At 41.4% G+C, this 22,613-nt stretch overlaps 2 protein-coding genes across 4 annotated transcripts in view; one reads left to right on the forward strand and one right to left on the reverse strand.

The window, feature by feature from the left end:
• Positions 1 to 1,601: 1,601 nt before the first annotated feature.
• SNIP1 (Smad nuclear interacting protein 1) lies at positions 1,602 to 15,334 on the reverse strand. The gene is made up of 4 exons (XM_088461948.1): positions 14,924 to 15,334; positions 9,168 to 9,264; positions 6,441 to 6,988; positions 1,602 to 3,304 (listed from the first exon to the last, which is right to left on the reverse strand). Exons 1-4 carry the CDS (start codon positions 15,091 to 15,093, stop codon positions 3,034 to 3,036), a joined length of 1,086 nt encoding a protein of 361 aa, XP_088318074.1. The 5' UTR covers positions 15,094 to 15,334; the 3' UTR covers positions 1,602 to 3,033.
• Positions 14,869 to 22,613, forward strand: part of AIRIM (AFG2 interacting ribosome maturation factor) — a 36,221-nt gene continuing 28,476 nt past the window's right edge. The window contains exons 1-2 of one of the 3 annotated variants that reach the window (XM_088462087.1): positions 14,869 to 15,311; positions 19,379 to 19,453. The gene's annotated coding sequence lies outside the window, so the exon portion shown is untranslated. Of the gene's footprint in view, positions 15,312 to 15,435; positions 15,459 to 19,378; positions 19,454 to 22,613 lie in introns of those variants that run through there. The other 2 variants (XM_088462020.1, XM_088462140.1) reach the window with 2 other exon arrangements.

The raw sequence follows: 22,613 nt of genomic DNA on the forward strand, positions 1-22,613 counted from the left end.
CTATGCCCGAAAAACAGGTAGTCAATTTTTGTATAGACAAAACAAAAATGAGAGGAAAACTAAGTTCTTCCCAGTCGGGTGGAGGAGCCTCCAGGTTTCGTTCAGCTGGTGGTCGTGAAACATACATTGGAATGTATGAGCTTCACGTTGAGAAACTCCAGTTCCTTTCCCAGAGTCATCCAGTAATGGATCAAAAGCCCATTTCAAATCACCGCCTACTGTTAGATTACATTCCTCATGGGCTTCAATTATTTCTAGCATAAGGATGAAATATGACAGTAGACCTTGGTTCAGGTTATATAAGTTACCAAAGGTATACATCTGATTAAATGTAAGGCCTTTCACAAGAATAACCCTCCTTTCTCTCATGGGAATAGAAACCATTGAGGTGATAAGAATATGTTTAGTGAATATATGTTTAGTGATAAATATTGCGCTCGATAAAATTAAACAATAGTTTTCCCACTAAAATATTAATAAAATAGTATTTATCTCATGAGCGAAAGAATCAGTGGAACGGTTATTGACTTATTTTGCAATATACGTGTCCTCGCACATCTTTGCTGCAGTTGCGCCAAACATCCCCACACTGCACCCAGGTCCCGTGAGACTCTGCTTGGGTATCTTTTGTGTGCGACAGAGTCTCTGAATCAGCATACAAAGTGCCACGATGAAGCTTTTTTTTTTTCCACACCAAGTTCCCTTTACAGACCTCATGCATCCTAGCATCACAAATAAAAAGACACCTGACTCCAGAAAAGTTGCATGGGACATGGCGGTTCCTCACTCCAGGCATGTCACGCTGCATGGTGTATTGAGGATAGATATAGGAAGACACATCTGTATAATAATTGTATTCATTATAAGTGCATGGTTATTCCTTTCCTTTTGATTGGCCAGTCATTATAAAAACAGACAAGGGTTTTGTAACCAATAGAAGTTGTGGCTGTAGGGATTGTTTGCATTAACATTCAAGGCTTCATATGCTTCACTTACTGCAGAACAGGTGTAAGTTCATAACCTTGTACTTATTAAAAAAAAAAAAAAAATTTTCAGGAATAAGTGTGAAATTTTCAGTTTTTGCAAATCGTTTTTTTTTTTTTATAACTAGCAGTTTACTGTCTACCATTACAGATTATTAACTGGACATGAATTACTCAGACCTTAATAAAAACAGGAAAAATTGGTGTATTCTAAAACTTTTGAATAGTACGGTCATGCGATTAAAGCTCCTTATTTCTGTTTCTGTAGTGGGGCAGGTTGGACAATATGTGATATCGCTGCATCTGCCTGCAAGGATGTCAATAGTCTCCCTGCTATTCACAGGGGGGGGGGGGGGGTGGCGGAGTGTATCAGTAGAAATACTCACTTGTTCTTTGCTGACTGACCAGGAAGTATCTGATCCAGCCTCCTAAACACATGCACCAATGAGGATTAGCGAAACTGTCCTTTGCCCTGCAGGTGTACTTGATGACTGCTAATGAGCACTGATGAAGCTGTGTTTTAGACAGTAAATATGGTCGAAGTTAAAAATGACTGTTGACTGCAAAGGCTCTAAAGACAAAGTTAAAGTTTTTGATTTATTTTACATTATACAGAAATCAAACCAATGAACAATTATGACCCTGCCTTAAAAACAAATGAGAAATATAAGATCATTTATGCATGCAGCGCACATATTAAAAAAATAATATACATATATAGAAATAAGTTTAAGAAAATAGCATTGTCACTGTATACTAAATTTACGCGTCCTGGTGAGAGACAAATGTGTGTCTAGATCCTGTAGACTGGTTGGAATATCACTCATGGCAGCATGATTATTGAGACCATGAAAGTCATCACAACCATTCTTTGGCAGATAAATATGTTCTATGCAATTATGCTGAAACTACATCTTTACATCCATGAGCAGAAGATGTAAAGATGTAGTTTCATGGATGTAAAGTTACCACAGCCAAACAACTACTGCTGCTGAAGTGTATTTGTATGGTACTTAACTGAGCAAAGTCATTTTGTGAAAATTGTAGATATATGGGCTTTATTACTTATATTTACAGTACAATACATTTCAACATACCTATGGCACTTGCTTATTCCACGCATAGGATCTACACATGAATATCAAAGTAAATCAAAATGTTTAAATCCAATGCATTTACAACATGTTCTTTCTGTATATTACAAATATTTAAATTGAACACAGTAGTAGGAGGGTCATCTGCAAAACTATGTACAACTTGTTCCAACCTGAAACACGATTATTTAAAGATACAGTAGATTAAGGCGCTACCCCTTTTTATCTTGCCAACAATGAATTAAATAATGTATTCTCTACAATAATCTGTTTCTGATATTACATGTATTTTGTATATTATTAGCATTTTCAGTGTAGGTTTTTTTTTTTACTTTTCAATTTAGGGTGTAAATGCTGAATTTTTACTGTACATTTTCTAATCCCCATAGTACCTTAAATATGCCTAGGTATATGGGGCACTAAACACAAGTTACAATAACATTTTATAGTTCCCCTTAGGCAGCATCAGTATAAAGAACTATAAAGAAGCCAATGTAATATATTGGAAAACACTTATAAACATAACGTGTGTGTGTGTATAGATATAGATAGATATATATCTATATCTATATATACACACACAGTTATACACATACACCCACCTAAAATGCAGCATTTACAAAAACAAGGGATTTTACAGAGGTTTCATTTGTTTGAACAGTAACAATCCTTACAGAAATGTTGTTCAATTACACCTGAAGATTGAAAAAGAGCACATCAATGCCACCAGTTCATAATGAGCTTAACAAAATAATAACAATAGTAAAAATAAAAGGTTGTCCAGTCACTTAGAAGTGGCATTTAAAAAGAAAGAAAATCCCTGTCAGTAAAGCTTTTGTTAGAAGTTTTAGATGTTTACAGGCCAGCTACATAGTACACCATATGAAAATGTAACACTGGTCCTTTTGACAAAGGAGTGAAGAGCGCCTTACTACACTGGTTACACCAGCAGCTTGCTAGCTATCAGTACTCTCATCATCCTCATCTTCCACATCGTCATCGTCCTGATTTTTGTCAACCTCAGAAGTATCAGATGATTCATGGAGGACCACATATTCCCTGCTGCTGAAACCAAATTTCAGTACATCTTTTTCTTTCAACTCGTAGTACTTTTGTGGGTCAATTCGTTGGTTGTTTAGGTAAGTGCCATTGCCAGACCCAAGGTCAATGATGTATGGTCTGACTCGTCTACCCAGGGTCCCATTGGCACGAGTAAATGGAACCATCCTAAAAACACAAAGAAAACAAATGCTCTTAAATGAAAATATTTTATAAGAAAACCATAAAGAATACTTAAATAAAATGCGTATTAATTGGTGGGGAATTTAATCTTATACCACTTTCAGACAGAATAACCCCAAAAAGCCGGCCTTTACCCGACATTTGCGTTCTTGGTCGTTTTGCCGGTCCCAGCCTGAATCCCCATTCAGACAGAAGAGCAAATTACTGAGTCAAACATTTCAAAGCCGTAATTTGGTGATTAACACGGGTATTTCTTCTGTCTGAAAGGGTCAACCCGGGTCTCCGACCCTGGTAAGCAGCAGGGTCAGAGACCCGGAAATTTCGACCTGGGTTGTCCCTTTCACAAAGAAAAAATACCTGTGTTGTTCTGCAAATTACCGGGTAAAAGTGCTTTACCCGGTAATTTGATTTTTCTGTGTGAAAGGGGTATAATTAAGGCTTTTTTTGGGTCCCGGGTTCATGTCGTTGATCTTAATGCTGGTGTAATTTATTCTCTGCCTCTATGTTAATGAGGTTTGGATTTGTGCGTTTCCGGCTTGCCATATATGAGCTATATCTTACTGGGATCTCCTTCACCTGTCTTCCCCATTTCTCTTTCCTCAATATTCCTACATTCTCTGTTTCTCTCTCGTTTGTTTGTTTTCACTTAAATTTACTCTTCGCTCACAAGCTCGGTAATATGAGTGGTACTGTTATGTATTGTTATTAATACTGCGATACCTTTAAAAACCTATAAAGATTTTTACTAAACTTATGTACATTATACCAGTTCTACAGGAACTGCTGACTGTATAAAAGCAATGAACATCCAATAATAAGGTACAGGATTTACACCAAATCTCCTGACTGAGGACCTAATTCAGAGACGTACGTAAACCCGATGTTTCTGTACATCTCTGATGTTTTTAGATCTCTGCATGCGCTGACGACGCACTGTGCATATGTAGATCTGGTGCTGTGATGTTGCTCGCAGTGCCCCAAACACCGCAAGATGATTTAGATACTGCTGACGCTTGCGTGCGGCGTCAGGCAGCGTCCCAGAAAATGGTGGCATGTTGGCCCCATTTTCTGCACATGCTGAAGCCAGTGCCTTCACTGGCATCAGCAGTGTGAATTTCCTGTCCATCCTGAGAGAGCTCAAGGTTATTCAGATGGCCGATGTTCAGGCAGATGATTCGAAGCTGCGTCCTCGTAGAGAAGCCGTCAGGAGGCATCTATTTACATAAGCACTGTGATTTGCCTCCATCTCTGAATCAGGCCTGAATGTGTTGCCAAGAGGTAAAAGACAAATTAGTCATGCAACTTATTTGGGACAGCTTTTCACGTTATTAACTTTTTTGGACGTCAGAAAACTGTTTAACCTTTATGTGTTTCTAAGTTAAGACAATACAGTTCATATACAGTGCCTTGCATATACACCCCTTTACATTTTTCGTGTTTTTTTGCCTCACAACCTGGAATTAAAATGGATTGTTTGAAGGTGTGCATCATTTCATTCACAGAACATGCCTACAACTGTGAAGTTGTGTTTTTTTTTATATTGTGAATCAAACAACATTTAGGACAACATAACAGAAAACTTCAGCGTGCATAACTATTCACCCCCCTAAAGTCAGTACTTTGTCGAGCCACCTTTTGCGGCAATTACAGCTGCAAATCGCTTTGCATAAGTCTCTATGAGCTTGCGACATCTTGCCCCTGGGATCTTTGCCCATTCCTCAAAGCAAACTGCTCCAGCTCCTTCATTTTGGATGGTTTCCGCTTGTGAACAGCAATCTTCAAGTCTGACTACAGATTCTCAATTGGATTGAGATCTGGGATTTGACTAGGCCATTCAAACACATTTAAATGTTTCCCCTTAAACCACTCGAGTGTTGCTTTAGCAGTATGCTTCGGGTCATTGTCCTGCTGGAAGGTGAACCTCCGTCCCAGTCTTAAATCACAGGCAGACTGAAACAAGTTTTGCTCAAGAATATCCCTGTATTTAGCACCATCCATCTTCCCCTCGACTCAAATCAGTTTCCCAGTCCCTGCTGTTGAAAAACATCCCCACAGCATGATGCTGCCGCCACGTTTCACTGTGGGGATGGTGTTCTTGGGATGATGGGATGTGTTGGGTTTGCGACAAACAGAGTTTTCCTTGGTGGACGAAAAGTTCAATTTTAGTCACATCTGACCAGAGCACCTTACATTTGGGGAGTCACCCATATGCCTTTTGGCAAACTCAAATCGTGTCTTCTTATTTTTATCACTAAGTAATGGCTTTTTTATGGCCACTCTTCCATAAAGCCCAGCTCTATGGTGTATACGGCTTATTGTGGTCACATGCACAGATACACCAGTCTCTGCTGTGGAACTCTGCAGCTCCTTCAGGGTTACCTCTGGTCTCTGTGCTGCCTCTCTGATTAAAGCCCTCCTTGCCCGGTCTGTGAGTTTTGGTGGGCGGCCCTCTCTTGGCAGGTTTGTTGTGGTACCATGTTCTTTCCATTTGATGATGATGGATTTGATGATGCTTCGGGGGATCATCAAAGATTTGGATATTTTTTTTTTATTTTTTTTTATAACCCAACCCAGATTTGTACTTCTCAACAACTTTGTCCCTGACTTGTTTGGAGAGCTCCTTGGTCTTCATGGTGTGATGCCTCTTGCTTAGTGGTGTTGCAGCCTCTGGCGCCTTTCAGAAAAGGTGTGTTTATACCGACAGATCATGTGACACTTAGATTTCACACAGGTGGACTTCATTTCACTAATTATGTGACTTCTGAAGGTAATTGGTTGCACTAGAACTTTTGAGGGGCTTCATAGCTAAGGGGGTGATTACATATGCACATGACAATTTTCAGAAGTTATAAAGATTAATTTTTATATATTTTTATAATTTCACTTCACCAAATTAGACTAATTTGTGCAGATCCATCACATAAAATTCAGATTAAAATAAATAAATAAATTACAGGTTGTAATGTAACAAAAAAAAGTAAAAAGCCAAGGGGGTGAATACTTTTGCAAGGCACTGTATATGTGTGTAATATATACCCCATAGCCAAGCGTTTTATTCATGAAAGGGAAAATTTACTCAGCAACCCCTGCAGCTACAACAATCATTGCATTTTTTTCTCACCGGTACTGTAGAACAGCATGTTGTTTGGAGCAAGATGGATGATCTATGGGTATATCTGCTATATGTCTTTGCCGGCCTAGGAGGTACGCACTTTGCCTATGAATGTACATGACAGGGAGAGCTTCATCATTCTTGAAAGGATACAGACGCCAACGTCTCTTTGGGATGCGTGCTTCTGCAGGCTCACTGTACTTTATAACAACCCCCCTGAAAGTGTTTGTGTCTTCAAGCAATGCCCCAGAAAGTTCAAAGTTGGGCTTCTCTTTTTTAACTTGCCCATCGTTATCCGTATTATCAGACTCTGGGATTTCAGTCTCTACTTCCTGCTCTTCTCTCTGGCGTCTTTCCCTCCTCCTGTCATTGTGGAATTCCCTTTCAGCTCTCTGCTCTCTTAAATGCGATTCCTCCCGATCTCGCTCTCTGTGCCTTGAGTGGCTGTTGCGGCCTCTGTCTGTATCTTCTCTATGTCTGTTCCTTCTGTGATCATCTTCCCATCTCTCCCTGGGCTGCCTGTCCTCATGTGTTCTGTGAGAGTACTCTTCTTTTTCCTTAGTAAAACATTGAAAACCCAGTGAATGAGTGGACCTTAACATTTAAATATTCAGGTATGAACCACAAAAGGTAAAATAATATGTTGGGTGTTGAACTCACATTCTACTGCAGATTTGTTAAAAAGGATAACTTCCCAGCTGAGCGCCTCCTACACCCTTAGAATGGTACCCTAAAGTGAGATGTACAGGGCCAAAAAGCTCAAACTAGTCATTTCAGCTACTAGAACATCATTAATCCCAACTGCTGTATATGACTCCATCAATCCACAGTATATTCTTGCTACTGTCTCTATAAAAAGAAAATCCTCCCTCCTAACATGGCAACCTGCTGCAGAGGACTCAAAGGGAGCATGGTGGATATAATTAAATACAAAATCCTTCAGGTATTTTTGGTACATTATTCAGCTCAGTAATACAGAATTTTAGAAACATTCATTTTATATAAACCAGCTCAATGAAATTTCCCTGAAAAGGTGACAATTGTGCAAAGTACAGCAACTGCAAAATAGTTATTAATAAAAATTAGACTTTTCAGCCCTCGTTATTTCCTGATTTTTGACATAAAAAGGTCACCCGTTAGTTTTACGAACTGTAACAATGAACTAAAAAAAAAAAAATCATTACTGCAATATTGTATCAGGTACTCAGTTAAGAGCTGGGACTTGGTGTAAGAGGTAAGCCTACTATTTAGAGCAGGGGTGGGGAACCTTTTTTCTGCCAAGGGCCATTTTGATATATAGAACATTGCTTGCGGGCCTGGTGCAGCCCACGCCCCCTCCGTGTGACGTCACACAGGGCGGGGCCACAATCGCCTGTGATTACAGCAATGCTGTAAGGGCAGCGGTGTGACCGTTTGAGGCATCCTGAGGATGCTCCAGGTGGCACTGCTGCATAGATGCTGGCTGCAGTGTGCCATTCTAGGCACCCTGCTAGCCAGATGAGGCTAGTAGAAAAAAAATCTCAGAGGGCCAGACCAAATGATTACGAGGGCCTTATATGGCCCCCGTGCCTGAGGTTCCCCATCTCTGATTTAGAGGCAGCACAACTAATTTTGTTGTAGTGATTAAACCAGGAATAGAGTCAAAATAAAACTGGTTTTGGTTTTTTTTTTTTTTTCAATTAAAAAGACCAGAGGCTGAGAAACAATCATGCTTTTGTTACACAAAATATCAACACTATTTTATTAGATGTGCAGCTCCTTTATAAAATTACCACAAATCAAGAAGATTTAAATTAATTCCCTAAAACCTTTTCCAGAAGATTTGAGCCGAGTCAGAGTCCTAATTTGCAAATGAAAATAAGACATGGAAATATATTTTGCTATATACTCTTATGACTCGGGCAAATACATAATCCAATCCTGCATTATGTGCATCCTTTGAGAATAAATGTGAGTCGTTAACTCAAATCAATGTGTATGGCGTTTCACGTCTCCATGTTCAGTTTCAACAAATAGCTCAGGGTCTGGACTATTGTTAACCATAATTATATAATGTGTGTGTATGTATATGTACACATATACATACACACACACACACAAAAAAAAATTATGACGTTCTAACGGCCTAAAGCAATTTAACTGTGGTAAGCGTTATTTAGAAAGGGGAAAAAAAAAACCATAAACCACATCTGTCAATCCAGGGATCAGGTTAACATGATCACAAAGGGAGCCTACAGAAGAAACAGAATTCCTGGAATGACAAGTACCTATATTCTTCCTCAACTCCATGGACTGACAGAGGGGGAAACTATCATCTTTGAGGCTCAGCACCATACAGCACAAAAATAAAAAGTCATAATCTTACCCTACCCACCGCTTCATCTCAAATGCCACTCTCCTTTCCATAGCCGCAGCAGTCAAAAGGTTAACCTAATGACAAGTGGCTGTTTCTTTTTAAAGTGTTTCCTGTGTAATAATAACTACCAATGTTGCCTTTTTTGCCAGTGTTGAAAAGAGGAGCACGGCATATTTTTATGAGATTTATATTGATCCATTATACCTATATTTCAAACATACAATGACATTATTATATGTTGCGTGGCAGAGAACACCACGATTTGTACTTTGTCTGGTAAACATTAACAAATGTATCATCAGCTATTCAATGATATCTGGATAAAACAACAAACAAAAACAAAACCAATAGTAACTAGATTTTAGATTAATAAATATTACCTGCTTTATTTTTACAGGAAAGCGTTCTGGGCTCCTACTTTCACTTCTGTGTCTTTTGCTTCGTTTGACAGATGACTTTTTGTGTTTTCCTGGTGACCTAAAATTAAACAAAATACTTATTTGATAGTAATTTACTGTACTTTAATATTCTATCAAAATATTTTAAAATGAACTAAATACTTTACCAAATATTAAATTGCAAGAGATATGTATCTATAAAATGTTGCAGATATAATAACTCATTAAGAGTGGGGTCTCTCTATGTAAATGCCTTATAGTGGGATATAAAGCAAACTGATTTTGCATCCAGAACAAACTGTATAGATGGCGATCCAAGTAAACCCTCTGATGTGTTTCTTCAGAATAATCATGATATCATCAGGAGCCTCTATATCAAAATCAGGAGAGTGATTTATATCTGCATCATGGTATTCTACTGGCATGGCTCTACTAAAAGTTACATCAACCAAAGCCAATAGGCGGCTCTGCTGCACTCTTTATTTGAGAGACTTTTACATATTATAAACACATAGCTTTTCATTAGTGTGTATACTTAAGGCCCCCATAAATGGTACGATTTTTTTAAACGATATGGCAGTTTCCTACTTATTGGAACCACATATCGTGTGTGGGCATAATGATGCAGATGTGCGCTCCCGCTGTCGTTGATCGTGGTCGCTGATCTCTTGGAACATGCAGAAAGATCTCGACCTGTCTTTCACGATTTGGCACACATCGTTCCGTGTCTGTGCACGATGAACGATTTATTGTCACTTTTCTTGGCCACTCCCCTCCACCATTTTGTGCCAGCCGACGGAGAGACAGAAAATGCATCGTGAGGATATTTTCTGCCAAACGATATATCGGTAATGATTTGCAGTCATTAACGAGCCATCTATATCGTTTGTACAAATGTTCTATGCGTATGCATAATATTTGTCCCGGAGTGTTCAGGAGTTCAAGGGAAATCGCTAACGAGATTACCTACATTGTGCCGTGTGTTCCCAGTATTTTAAGCTGGGTACACACTAGACCAGGCATGTCAGACATGCGGCCCAGATTCAAATTTTATGTGGCCCAATAATGTGGACCCAAATATATATATTATGTGGCCCAGTCATTAAGGCTGCCCTTCATCCCCTGCCGCAATCGGAGCTCAGCTCCAATCGGGCAGTGTTATTGAATTCCCCAAAACATGGCCGACGGGGGAGCTGCTGCGCAAGCCCACCCGCAGCAGCTCCTCCCATAAGGAAAGACTATAAATTCAGCACCACGCCTATAAGGTATCAATGTGTATATAAAAAAACCTGACTGCAGCCCGGAGCACCACAGCGGGAAATACATCAACCCAAATACTAAAAACCAAGAGAGAATAAGAAAAGTGTTCCGAGGCACTGTCAGATTAATAGTTTTTATCAATTAATTTAAAATAATATAATATGCACATACAGTCAGGTGCATAAATATTGGGACATTGTCAGAATTTTCATATTTTGGCCTCTATTCACTACCACAATGGCTTTGAAATGAAACAAACAAGATGTGCTTTAACTGCAGACTTTCAGATTTAATTTGAGGGTAATTACATCCAAATCAGGTGAACAGTGTAGGAATTACAACGGTTTCTATATGTGCCTCCCACTTTTTAAGGTGCCAAAAATAATGGGATAAACTAAACAATCCTAAATCTAACTTTCACTTTTTAATACTTCGACGGAGCTCCCTCTGTCGTGCGCATGCGCAGTGGGGAACATCGACCCACTTGCGAGCGTAGTGCCGCTCGCGAGTGGGTCTGAATGACCCCCTCTGTTTGCTTTTGCAGTATGCTTCGGGTCATTGTCCATCTGCACTGTGAAGCGCCGTCCAATGATTTCTGAAGCATTTGACTGAATAGGAGCATATAATATTGCCCAAAACATTTCAAAATTCATTCTGCTGCTTTTGTCAGCAGTCACATCATCAATAAATACAAGGGAACCAGTTCCATTGGCAGCCATACATGCCCATGCCATGACACTACCACCACCATGCTTCACTGATGAGGTATGTTTTGGATCATGAGCAGTTCCTTTCCTTCTCTATACTCTTCTCTTCCAGAACTGCAATGGCTTTTTTAGATGTTGTTTGGCAAACTCTAATCTGGTCTTCCTGTTTTTGAGGCTCACCAATGGTTTACATCTTGTGGTGAACCCTCTATATTCACTCTTGTGAAGTCTTCTCTTGATTGTTGACTTTGACACATATACACCTACCTCCTGGAGAGTGTTCTTGATTTGGCCAACTGTTGTGATGGGGTTTTTCTTCACCAGGGAAATAATTCTTCTGTCATCCACCACAGTTGTTTTCCGTGGTCTTCCGATGTTGCTGAGCTCTCCGGTGCGTTCTTTCTTTTTAAGAATGTTCCAAACAGTTGATTTGGCCACACCTAATGTTTTTGCCATCTCTCTGATGGGTTTGTTTTGATTTTTCAGCCTAATGATGGCTTGCTTCACTGATAGTGACAGCTCTTTGGATCTCATATTGAGAGTCGACAGCAACTGATTCCAAATGCAAATGTCACACCTAGAATCAACTCCAGACCTTTTACCTGCTTAATTGATAATGAAATAACGAGGGAATAGCCCACACCTGTCCATGAAATAGCTTTTGAGTTGATAGTCCAATTACTTTTGGCCCCTTAAAAAGTGGGAGGCACATATAGAAACCGTTGTAATTCCTACACCGTTCACCTGATTTGGATGTAATTACCCTCAAATTAAATCTGAAAGTCTGCAGTTAAAGCACATCTTGTTTGTTTCATTTCAAAGCCATTGTGGAGGTGAATAGAGGCCAAAATATGAAAATTCTATCAATGTCCCAATATTTATGCACCTGACTGTACATTAATACAGTAGTTACAATTTATAACCATACCCCCCTCCTTTCCAAAAAAGAAAACCCTGAATCTGAAACCAGAAGAACAAATTTCTAATGCTCCAATAGGGCCAATTTTCTGCTGTTGATCTGATTCCAAGCACAAAAAAAAGTCTATCTACAAGTGTAGACAAATGTATCCAATCAAATCTTTCTTTGATCCAAATGGCAACATAGCGGTATAACAATTGTTTCTTCATGTCACTTTGGTAGAAAGAAGCAAAAAATAGCTGATAAGTATATTGCTCAGATGGCAGTATAGAATGTCATTTATTTCTCAGAGATTATTGACATCTTCCAGCGCGGCTGACGTTCTTATTCGCTCCTCCCATAAGTCTTTGCAGAGCAGTCAGTCACCACTGACTGTCCCATCCGCAGCCGGCTTCCAACCTGTGCAGACGTCACGCTGTGCACCACTGTGTGGAGAAGAGGACGACGCCGGCAGTAGAGGAGACGTGACCTCACCAAAGGAAAACAGGTAAGTGTGCGGGCAGGCAGTCACAGTGTGATCTTTGAGGGGAGGCAGTGGGATCTGTGAGTGACTGTACTGGTGTGATGGTGCAGTGGGATGTATAAGGGGGTGTGATGGTGCAGTGTAAGGGGAGACAGTGTGAATTGTGGGTAGTAGAGCTGTGATGGTGCAGTGTGAGAGGAGGCAGTGGTATCTGTGAGGGGGTGTGATGGTGCAGTGTAAGGGGAGGCAGTGTGAGTTGTGGGGAGTAGTGCTGTGATGGTGCAGTGTGAGGGGAGGCAGTGGTATCTGGGAGGGGTGTGATGGTGCAGTGGGATCTGGATATAAGACTTTTTTTTCTTTCTTTCAACCCACACACTCGTAAGGCGAGTATCCACTTGCCAATTAAAATGAGCAATTGAACGATATTGTTCAATCGCTCATTGATCGTACACAAATCGGGCATGAAAATATTGGAAACGACCAGCGATGTAAGCTGCCGCTGGTCGTTTCCGACATCAATCATCGCCTGAACATGCTGGTCAATCTGCCGATAACGACAGATTGACCATGTTCAGGGATGAGGGGGGTGCCTACACTGAACAACATATCGTTCAGTGTAGGCCCTGCAGGGGAAGAGGAACGACTGTACGATTACAATGTTGTAATCATACTGTCGTTCCACTATCTGCTGGTGGATACACACCATTAAGCCGCGTATCCACTAGCAGATATTAATGAGCGACAGCATGATTACGACATCGGAATCATGCAATCGCTCATTAATCGCGCACAAATCGGAAAAAAACAGCGATGCGTGCTCCCGCTGGTCATTTCCAACATCAATCATCGGCTGAACGTGCCGGACAACCTGCCGATAATGTCAGATTGGCCATGTTCAGGGATGATGGAGGGTGCCTACACTGAACGACTAATCGTTCAGTGTAGGTACTGCAGGGGATGGGGAACGACGGTACGATTATGATGTCGTACTTGTACTGTCGTTACCTCATATGCTAGTGGATGTGCACCTTGAATATTGGGCCCGGTTGGTATTTTGAGTTTGACATGCCTGCACTAGACGATATGTCTCCTGATCCTGCAGATCGGCAGACACATCGGCCAATGTGTACCTACTATAGGCGCACATCCACTTGCCGATTTTTATGTGCGATTGAGCGATATCGTTATCATTCAATCGTGCATGAATCGGGCACATTAATGTTGGAAACGACCAGTGATGCGCGGTCCGAACGTTCAGTGTAGGCACAGCACAATCTGTGAAACGACTGCACGATTATAATGTCATAATCGTGCAGTCGTTTTTTGGTCTGCTAGTGGATGTGCCTTATGAGCGACAATGTTCGCTCCTGCATCAACAGATCAAACCTACATGCTGCTCAATCTGATGAACGACCCCATGGTGTGGAGGCGGCTGGTGAACTACATATCATGCGGTCGTTCACCAGATCGTGCAGTGTCGAACGACCACACGATGTCATACACTGTAGCATGCTTCAGCCGGGTACACACAGGAGCTTATTCAGAGGCGGCCGTACGGTCTACGACCGCCTCGATGTTTTGCCAGTGCGCAAGCGCACGAGGGAGCCGGCTCCCTCGTGCGCATGCATGACACCCGCTACGACCGACAGCGCTGGTCATAGCGGGTCTCTTTCCAAAGGGGGCGAGCTGTCGATGTTGATTGACAGCTCGCCCCGTTTGGAAGGCGGGCCGGGGGGGTGGCAGCCCAAACGGAGGCGTTCCTATGGGAACGCCTGCCGTTTGGGGGAGGCCCCACTGACATCACTAGTGATGTCAGTGGAGAGTTTCCGGCTCAGACAGAGCCAGAAGCTCTCCGGGGCTTACGACAAGTGAGACCCTACCCTAGGGTCTCGTCGGAAGCCCCGATGGTCGCGATGGTCTCTGACCATCGCGACCATCACCCGAGCGGTCGTTAGAGCCCACAGTCTTTAGTGTGTACACAGCATTAGATTATTTCTACCTAGAATCAAATAGTTTATCTTTAGCTAGTGCTATGCGATTACACTGGCCCAATGTTATAGGTGCGGCAGTAGCAGCTGTATGATAGGAGGAGGCTGGGAAGTAACCTACCTTCCAAAATGACCCATTCCATTAGGTACAAAACACTCTGCACCTGGACTTTCCACCTAATGTATGATTGCAGCCACCTGTGTTGAACTAGGTAATTGATGAGACAGGTGTTGCAGCACAGGTGACTGCAATCATACATTAAGAGGGAAGTCCAGCAGCAGAGCATTTTGTACCTAATGGAATGGGTTATGTTGGAGGGTCTGAAATAATGTGCACGGCTTGTGGCGCCGGAAGTAGGACGGGACTAGGGACCATGCCACAGCAATCAGGGGGCACTTACTTGTTCCTTTTTCGGGATTGCGTGAATTCCCCTCCGCTACTTCCCGGTGTCGGACTCCGCCGCGCTCGGTGACGCCTGCCCGGACTTATTCTCTCCTCCTTCACCTGGATGATCTCCGGGCTGTGTGGCCTCCTCTTCCTGTGTCTACCCTCCTCCCTGAGCCCGTTCATCGCGCTTTGAGCCGCTCTGGCTGCTGCCGTTGTTTGCTCCGTTGGTGTCAGTCAGAGAGAGACCTCAGGAAGCGCAGCAGACAGTCCGGGCGCCGGAAATTGCAAGGCATGCCGGGTGTTGGTGTTTCCGGTTGACAGGTAGCCGTTTCCGACTTGGTGTTGTGTACGTGCAGGAGATACTGGCTGCACACATGCTGCGACTACCTGACTGGGCCTATGTGAGTATTTTACAGATGAAGGCAAATGCGAGTCGCTCGTTTACAGTTTATTTGTTCTTCCGGCGAGTAGGAATAAAGCTATGTGACGCGGTGTGATGACGTATTTCTCACGCTGCAACCTACAGTCTGTTGTGGATAGCAGAAAGGGTAATGCCTAAATCCCCTTCACGGAGAGCCATAGGAGAGGTTTATTTCCCCTTCAGATACTGTACCTGGAATTGACGTGAACTGAGGGCGGAAGTGGTTTCCTGCCCACACAGTCCACCAAAAAAAGAAAGTTGGTCCCTCGTGAGCTTGCTTCGCTCACCATGCTTCGGACTCGGTGGTTCGCTACGCTCGCCACAAAATTATATTCCCCCTCTATGCACACTTGGATGGTAGGGAATGAAGTTGGACCCTGGCTGATGACGTCAGGGTCAGTCTACGGAAGGGGATCATATTTCCCGTTCAGTTTCTGTACCTGGAAGTGACGTGGATTGAGCGCGGAAGTGCGGTTCCCTGCCCAACAGTCCCCCAAATAAAGAAACTTGTCCGCTCGCCATGCTTCAGGCCTCGCTTCTCTCGCCACAAGATTATATGCCCCTCTGTGCCGACGTGGATGGTAGAGAATGACGTTGGACAGTAGCTGATGGCGTCAGGGTACAAAAACTGAAGGGGATCTATCCACTTCCATAGATCACCTTCAGTAAATGTATCCTGACGTCATCAGTTACTGTCCACGTGGACAAGTAACCTCTGGCAAGCTAAGGTTAGGTACACACCTGAACGATTTGCAATCTTGCCAATGTTCAGGGCAATTTACCTTCACCCTGGACATTGCATGATTGCCCGTACACACTTAAAAGATTTAATGAGCGACGGAACAATGACTCTTCCGTCCTTTAATAGGTACAGCCTCTCATGTGATATCGTGTGATTGGCCGTACAGCACGGCCACTCACACGATATCACATGCGACCACAGGAGCTTGAAAATCGGGCATACACACTGCACGATATGCCTGATTTGTCGTTCCGATTTGGGCAAATCATGCCGATATCGTGCAACTGTGTAGCCTGCCTAAGCGAGCCACTGTGACCGAATCATTGCGAATGTGCAAATTTAGACCCTCCAACATGACCCCTTCCACCAGGTACGAAATGCTCTGGTCCTTGACTTCACACAGCCTAACACTAACCTACCCGGTATCCTGTCTGCCGGCATTTTAACTACATCCCGTATGTATAACGGATACACTGACATAATCATCTAGGCTCTGTTTGGATGGTTGTGGCTAGATTCTTTTCAGTTAAAGGACCCTGACGTCATAATTTACTATGCACGTCGATATCTATTGGGAATAGTAACCTGTGTCAAGCAAAAAGGAGTGCAGCGAGCCGCCATGCCCAAAGTATGGCGAGCAAAGCGAGCCCGTGAGGGTACAAGTTTCTACTGTTGGTGGCTAGATACTACATTTGGGACAAAATAACAGCACTGTCAGGGCATGGAGTGACACTTCCACCCTCACTCGATGTCATGTCAGAGTCCATTAGCTGAACATGTTCTAGACACAACACTGTTAGGATTTCTTGTCTGATAGTAGAAGTTCTTATCTTTCTTCTGGTCAAGGATAGGTGTTTGCTCTCTCATCCCACTGTTCACTGAATTTCACATGGTGGGGCAGCAGAATCAGAAGTACTTTATTTACCTTCTACCCACTTTCTTCTCACACGTGCAGAGTCCCTAATGGAATAGTTCCCAAACTCTGTCCTCAAAGCACCCTATTGGTCCAGGTTTTAAGGATATCCAAGCTTAAGCACAGATGATTTAATTAGTACCTCAGTCAGTTTGATTATACCATCTTTGCACAAACATGAATATCCTTAAATACAAAAAAATGGGTAGGGCCACCAAGCGCTGGATTCTGTTTATGTTCTCAGGAAAGAAAAAAGTTCTTTATCGGTAAACATAAATTCACCAAATGTTCTAAATTTGTTAACTTCTAATAGGATTCTCACCTTACATAGGTGAAAGAAGTCCCTTGAAAGGTATCTTTTATCAGCATATATCCACATATGGGACTCAATGTTGATCTTTAGTAATGGACATCAGTTTCCAGTACCCATATGCATAGAGAAAGAAATCTCTCATAGTGTTTTAAAGTTTTAACAAACAATTTTATTTAATACGTTACACAAAATAAAAGATAAGATTGCTTCGTACGATATAGAGCCTTCCGAGAAAGGCACACGTAATGAATTTGTGGTGACAAAAAAGCACCCGGGTTTACCACTCCTCCTTTGCACGTGGACCTTCTCAGGATCTCCTATGGTACCAGACATCGCTCACACTTCCTCCACCGATGCGCTTCGGACCTAAGTCCTTTGTCAAGGTGTATAGGAAGTGTGTGTCGGTAGCCCTATTTAAACCCCTAGCAGATCATGCGATGCTCCAATTAGTCAACTAGTTTGTTATTCAAAACACATAACAACACAAACAAATCAATCAAGCATTGGTGTTCAAAATTATATCGTTCGTGTATCTTTAGTACTAGAAACAGAACATATCTAAAACATTTTAAAAACATCTTTAGACATATATCAACTCCTTAATAAGAGACACCTGTGTGCTTATATCAAAAAACGGACTGGAAAACCACAAAGTCTATCCATGTGAGTCCATAGTGTGCCACAGGTTTTTTCCTGAACCGTAACGGAGTTTATAACCAATGGAAGCCGCATCGTTCCCTCCGTGTTAGAAACGAGGTTTGAGATGCTGAGTTGGTAGGCAAAACTTCCGGTTGGGTTAGGGACAGGAAGTTGGGAGCTGCATCATTTCCTCCATATCGAAAACGAGGCACTGGGTTAGTGGCTGATACTTCCGGCCGGAATGTTTCACTTCCTGTGACTATCTGTGAAATATTTCCAGAGCGGCTCATGGAGCACAGGCTGAAATCAATGTGAACCGCAAAACACGGAAGCTCCTCCATCTTTAGTTTGGGAATTGTTCCATTTGTATATTATGTGTGTCTCCGTTTCGCCCCCATTCATAGTACATATATAAATAAATAAATAAAAAGTTAATGAAAAAATATAAAAGACTGATTAAACTTCTTAAACAAACTAATGTATTCATATGGGGTTGACAGTATCAATCTGCATAATCTTAGGACAATCTTATACGTTCCAACGAGAATAAAAATGGTACCTAGTCTTGTAATAGAAAATTTAAAAAGTATAGAATAAAAGTACTCTTTATATGCCGTATAACCATAAAATCCCCATTTAAATAAATGAACCTATCAAATCCCAGAAGCTATTCTATATAATTCAAGGGGTCATACTTATTAAAGGAACCACTTGGTCTCAAAATCTGTTGAGACCTAGAGGAACTAAAGTGTGTAACTCGAAAATGGTTTTCATCTCCATTTTCGCCAGTTCCCCCTCCCCATCGTTGTTTCTCCAATTGGGGGTTAGTACTTTGACACCACAAAAGGATATTAAAAGGATATCAAATGATCAGGCTTGCAGTCATGCTATTTTTTTAAAATGGTTTGAGACATTATGTGTCTCTAAACCTCTCTTTATATTTCTGCAATGCTCCCCTAATCTGGTTTTAAGCATTCTTCCCGTTCTACCAACATATTGCTTATTACATGAGCACTCTAGTAAATATATGAGGTTTTACTGTGGCATGTGATGAAGTCCATTATAATGTAATTTATTTCAGTTGTGACAGATTTATACTCTGTGGTTTTACTAGTGGGGCTTTTGCATTGTTTGCACATTATGCATGAGCCACACCGGAAAAAAACGTTTGAACTAATCTTTTTTTGTACCCACCGGTTTTGTCACTACACTCCGCACCAATTGGTCTTTAAAGTTACGGGCTTTCCGATAGATAAATTATGGTCTTTCTCCTAAAAAACTTTGTAAAACGGGATCATGATTTAAAATATCCCAATGTTTACAAATTATGTTTTCCACACTTTTATGTTGTCCATGAAACCGTGTGATAAATGCTAGTTTTTTATCTGGATCATCTGATGTGTGTTTCACTTTCCCTTTTAAAATATTGTTTTTGTCTAGGGTCCCCACCAGGGATCTGGCTCCTTCTACCTCAGTCTCCTCATATCCTTTCAAGATAAATTGAGACTTCAAAAGGTTTGATTGAGTGTGATAATCTTCTACTTTTGTACAATTTCTCCTAACCCGATGGAATTGACCCTTTGGGATGCCACCTAACCAATTTCTATGGTGGTTACTAGCACGATCGATAAAATAATTACAATCTGTTGGTTTCATGTAGTTTTTGGTTTCAATGGTGTCGTTTTCTATAAAAATGGTAAGATCTAAAAAGTGAACTTCTTGTTCGCTTACATTAAAAGAGAGATTTAGAATGTTCACAGAACATATCCAGAAAGGTTCTATCACCTTTCCAAATAAATAGAATATCGTCAATATAGCGTACCCAGGACACCAGGCTGTCCCCAAAACCATGCCCACTCCAAACTGCTTGGTCCTCCCAGTGTGCCATGAAGAGGTTGGCATAACTTGGGGCCAGCCTGGTACCCATCTCAGTCCCTGTGAGTTGTAAGTAAAATGTATCTAAAAACCAAGAGAAGTTGTTCCTTAATATAAATAAAATTCCATCTAAAATAAAATTCTTAAGATCATAGGATAGCTCCTCCTTATCTAAAAATATTTTACACCACTGATACCTTTTTGATGTTGAATAATGGTGTATAACTTCCTGGTTCCCATTTTAATGCGGAAAGATGTTGTAAAACATAAATGGTATCCTTTAAATATGATCTTGTTTTGGTAACCATAGGTTGTAATAGAAGTGGGAAAGGTTTGAAGTGATGGAATTTGTGCCAGCTACAATCGGATGTCCCGGCGGAGTTATTGCATTCTTGTGTATCTTAGGTCTGATATATAAAACGGGGATGGTGGGCTTCTCTATTTTCATATATAATTTTTTTTTTTCATCAAAAATACCAGTGCTTGATTGATTTGTTTGTGTTATTATATGTTTTGAATAACAAACTAGTTGACCTAATCAGAGCATCACATGATCTGCTAGGGGTTTAAATAGGGCCACCGACACACACTTCCTACACACCTTGACAAAGGACTTGGGTCCGAAACGCGTCTGTTGAGGAAGTGTGCGCTCTGTCTGGTACCATAGGAGATCCTGTGAAGGTCCACGTGCAAAGGAGGAGTGGAAAACCCAGGTGCTTTTTTTTGTCACCACAAATTCATTACAGGAATAGCCCGGGTCGGTGCCTCACTGGGAACGGGGTCTGTCCCATGTTCCAAATACCGGGTAAGACCCAGGACTTTAGTGTAAAAGTGTTATTAGAGATATAACATCATAGCATCAATCAATATTAAAATTTTATATGCATCTGAGGAACATATTAGTAGATAAGGCAGATAAACTTATTTATAATCTCTCAATAATGTACAAATCCTCCAATTTTGCTGTAAATAGAAGAAACTTAAAAGTTTGACATCATAGCAAAAACCTTATTCAAATTTTCTGTGCACATAGGAAACACTTAAAGAAATAGAACATCTATTCATAGGGGGTATCCAATTGCAGGCGGGACATTTTAAAAAACCCGCAGCGTGAGGTTTTCTCTGCAGCCACTGGGTTTTGCTCCAGAGCACGTCTGATTTTTCTTAAAATTGTTAACTTTAAGAAAAATCTGTTGGACTTGCTTTGGAAACCCCGCCAGCAACCCCCTGAGGAATAATTAAGAAATTGGAAGTTTCCAAGTAGCTTAATTAGTCCTTAATTACTTGCCTTCAGAAGCAGTGTCTTCTGCATCCAACGTCGGGAGCTGGCTCTTCTGCAGCAGGGTGGGTATGTGAGTGTGTGTTTGTAAATGTGTATAACTGTGTGTGTGTGACCCCTCCTCCTGTTTGAGTGTATTCCTCCCTGTAGCCATCGCTGGGAGAACTGCATCTCCCAGCAGCCCCATCCTCTATGACAAGATTGAGGGGAGGCCACTGGGAGCCACAGACAGGTAAGTATAATTTTTTTTCTATTTTGTTTTTCTTATGACCACTTTTTTTATTAGCTACCGCAGGTCTCTGGAGCACGCATACCCGCAGTAATCGAAATTTGGGTGCAAACTTTTTTTACCTCGCACCTATAGTGTGCATTTGAGTAGAGAAGAAAAAGCTACTATAGCCTCAAGGGTTACTTGCTTCTACTTTCTGATTGTTTGCATACACAGTGAACAATCTGACGAGTGCATACAGCCCAGCATAGGAGAAAACATAGATAAGGCATGCTTCTGCTGTTCACTACTAAGTAACCAGGGGAGCCTGTTGTAATAAATTTAATTACTGGAACAAGAGTGGTAAGCGAGCGTGAGAAAATAACTTTGTTGTAGTAGAGTGTCCTCTAAGTGCAGTGTAGAAGCAGCGTATTTGTTGCAGAGTGTCACTCTAGGGAGGGATTAGTTTTCACTAGTCGGCAGCATGTAATCCGGGTGCTGCTGGGAAAGGTTAGTTCCTGCACATCGGTATAAAAAAACAGGCTCCAGTAGTCTCAAAGTTGCGTTCATATGTCAGGCCTCGTTGGCTTGTTCCCATTAACAGCCTAGAATAAAAATTAAGTTTTATATTAATAATATTTCAAATAGTGCACCACAAAATAACTTTTTTTGATCCCCTAAAATCATCCCCCTTTTTTGAGTAGATGTCTTTTCTGTTCAGTGGTGCACAACCAACCACTATTCAGATAGAATATGGATCAGGTTTTCCCTATATTCATAATATTCGTTGGTATGATCAGTAATTACAAATACATCCTGTGCAGATTTACTTCCTTTCCTAGCAGACAATAACAGTTATATAAGAGTAATAATTCATAGTGAAATCATGTGGCATATAAATATTAGATAATTACAAATTATACTCACGATAATTCTTCAAGAGACTCCATGGTACGCATATACTTGGGTATAAGACCTGATATCCTCAGTATACACATTACGTTTTTTCTGGGGCCGCCCTCCCTGCTGTACAAGGGTGTATCTAGAGGCCCGAGCCTCCCTGGCAAAATAACGGACAGGCGCCCCCCCCCCCCATATTTTCTGAATAATTATACTTTGTACTAATAAAGTTACAATAAAACTTAAAATAGATATTAATTTAATATAAAAAAATTATGAATGTAATAATAAAAAACATTTTTCCTATTTATCCCAGCCGCATTCCCCAGAGGCCTTCTTTCCAATTCAACCAGCACCCCATTCTGTCTCCCCAGCCAGCCCTCCTCACTGTGTAAGTCCAGAGGCGGGCCCGG

This window comes from Taudactylus pleione, unplaced genomic scaffold (assembly GCF_031769625.1).
Source record: "Taudactylus pleione unplaced genomic scaffold, aTauple2 ptg000007l, whole genome shotgun sequence".
Classification (NCBI taxonomy): domain Eukaryota; kingdom Metazoa; phylum Chordata; class Amphibia; order Anura; family Myobatrachidae; genus Taudactylus; species Taudactylus pleione.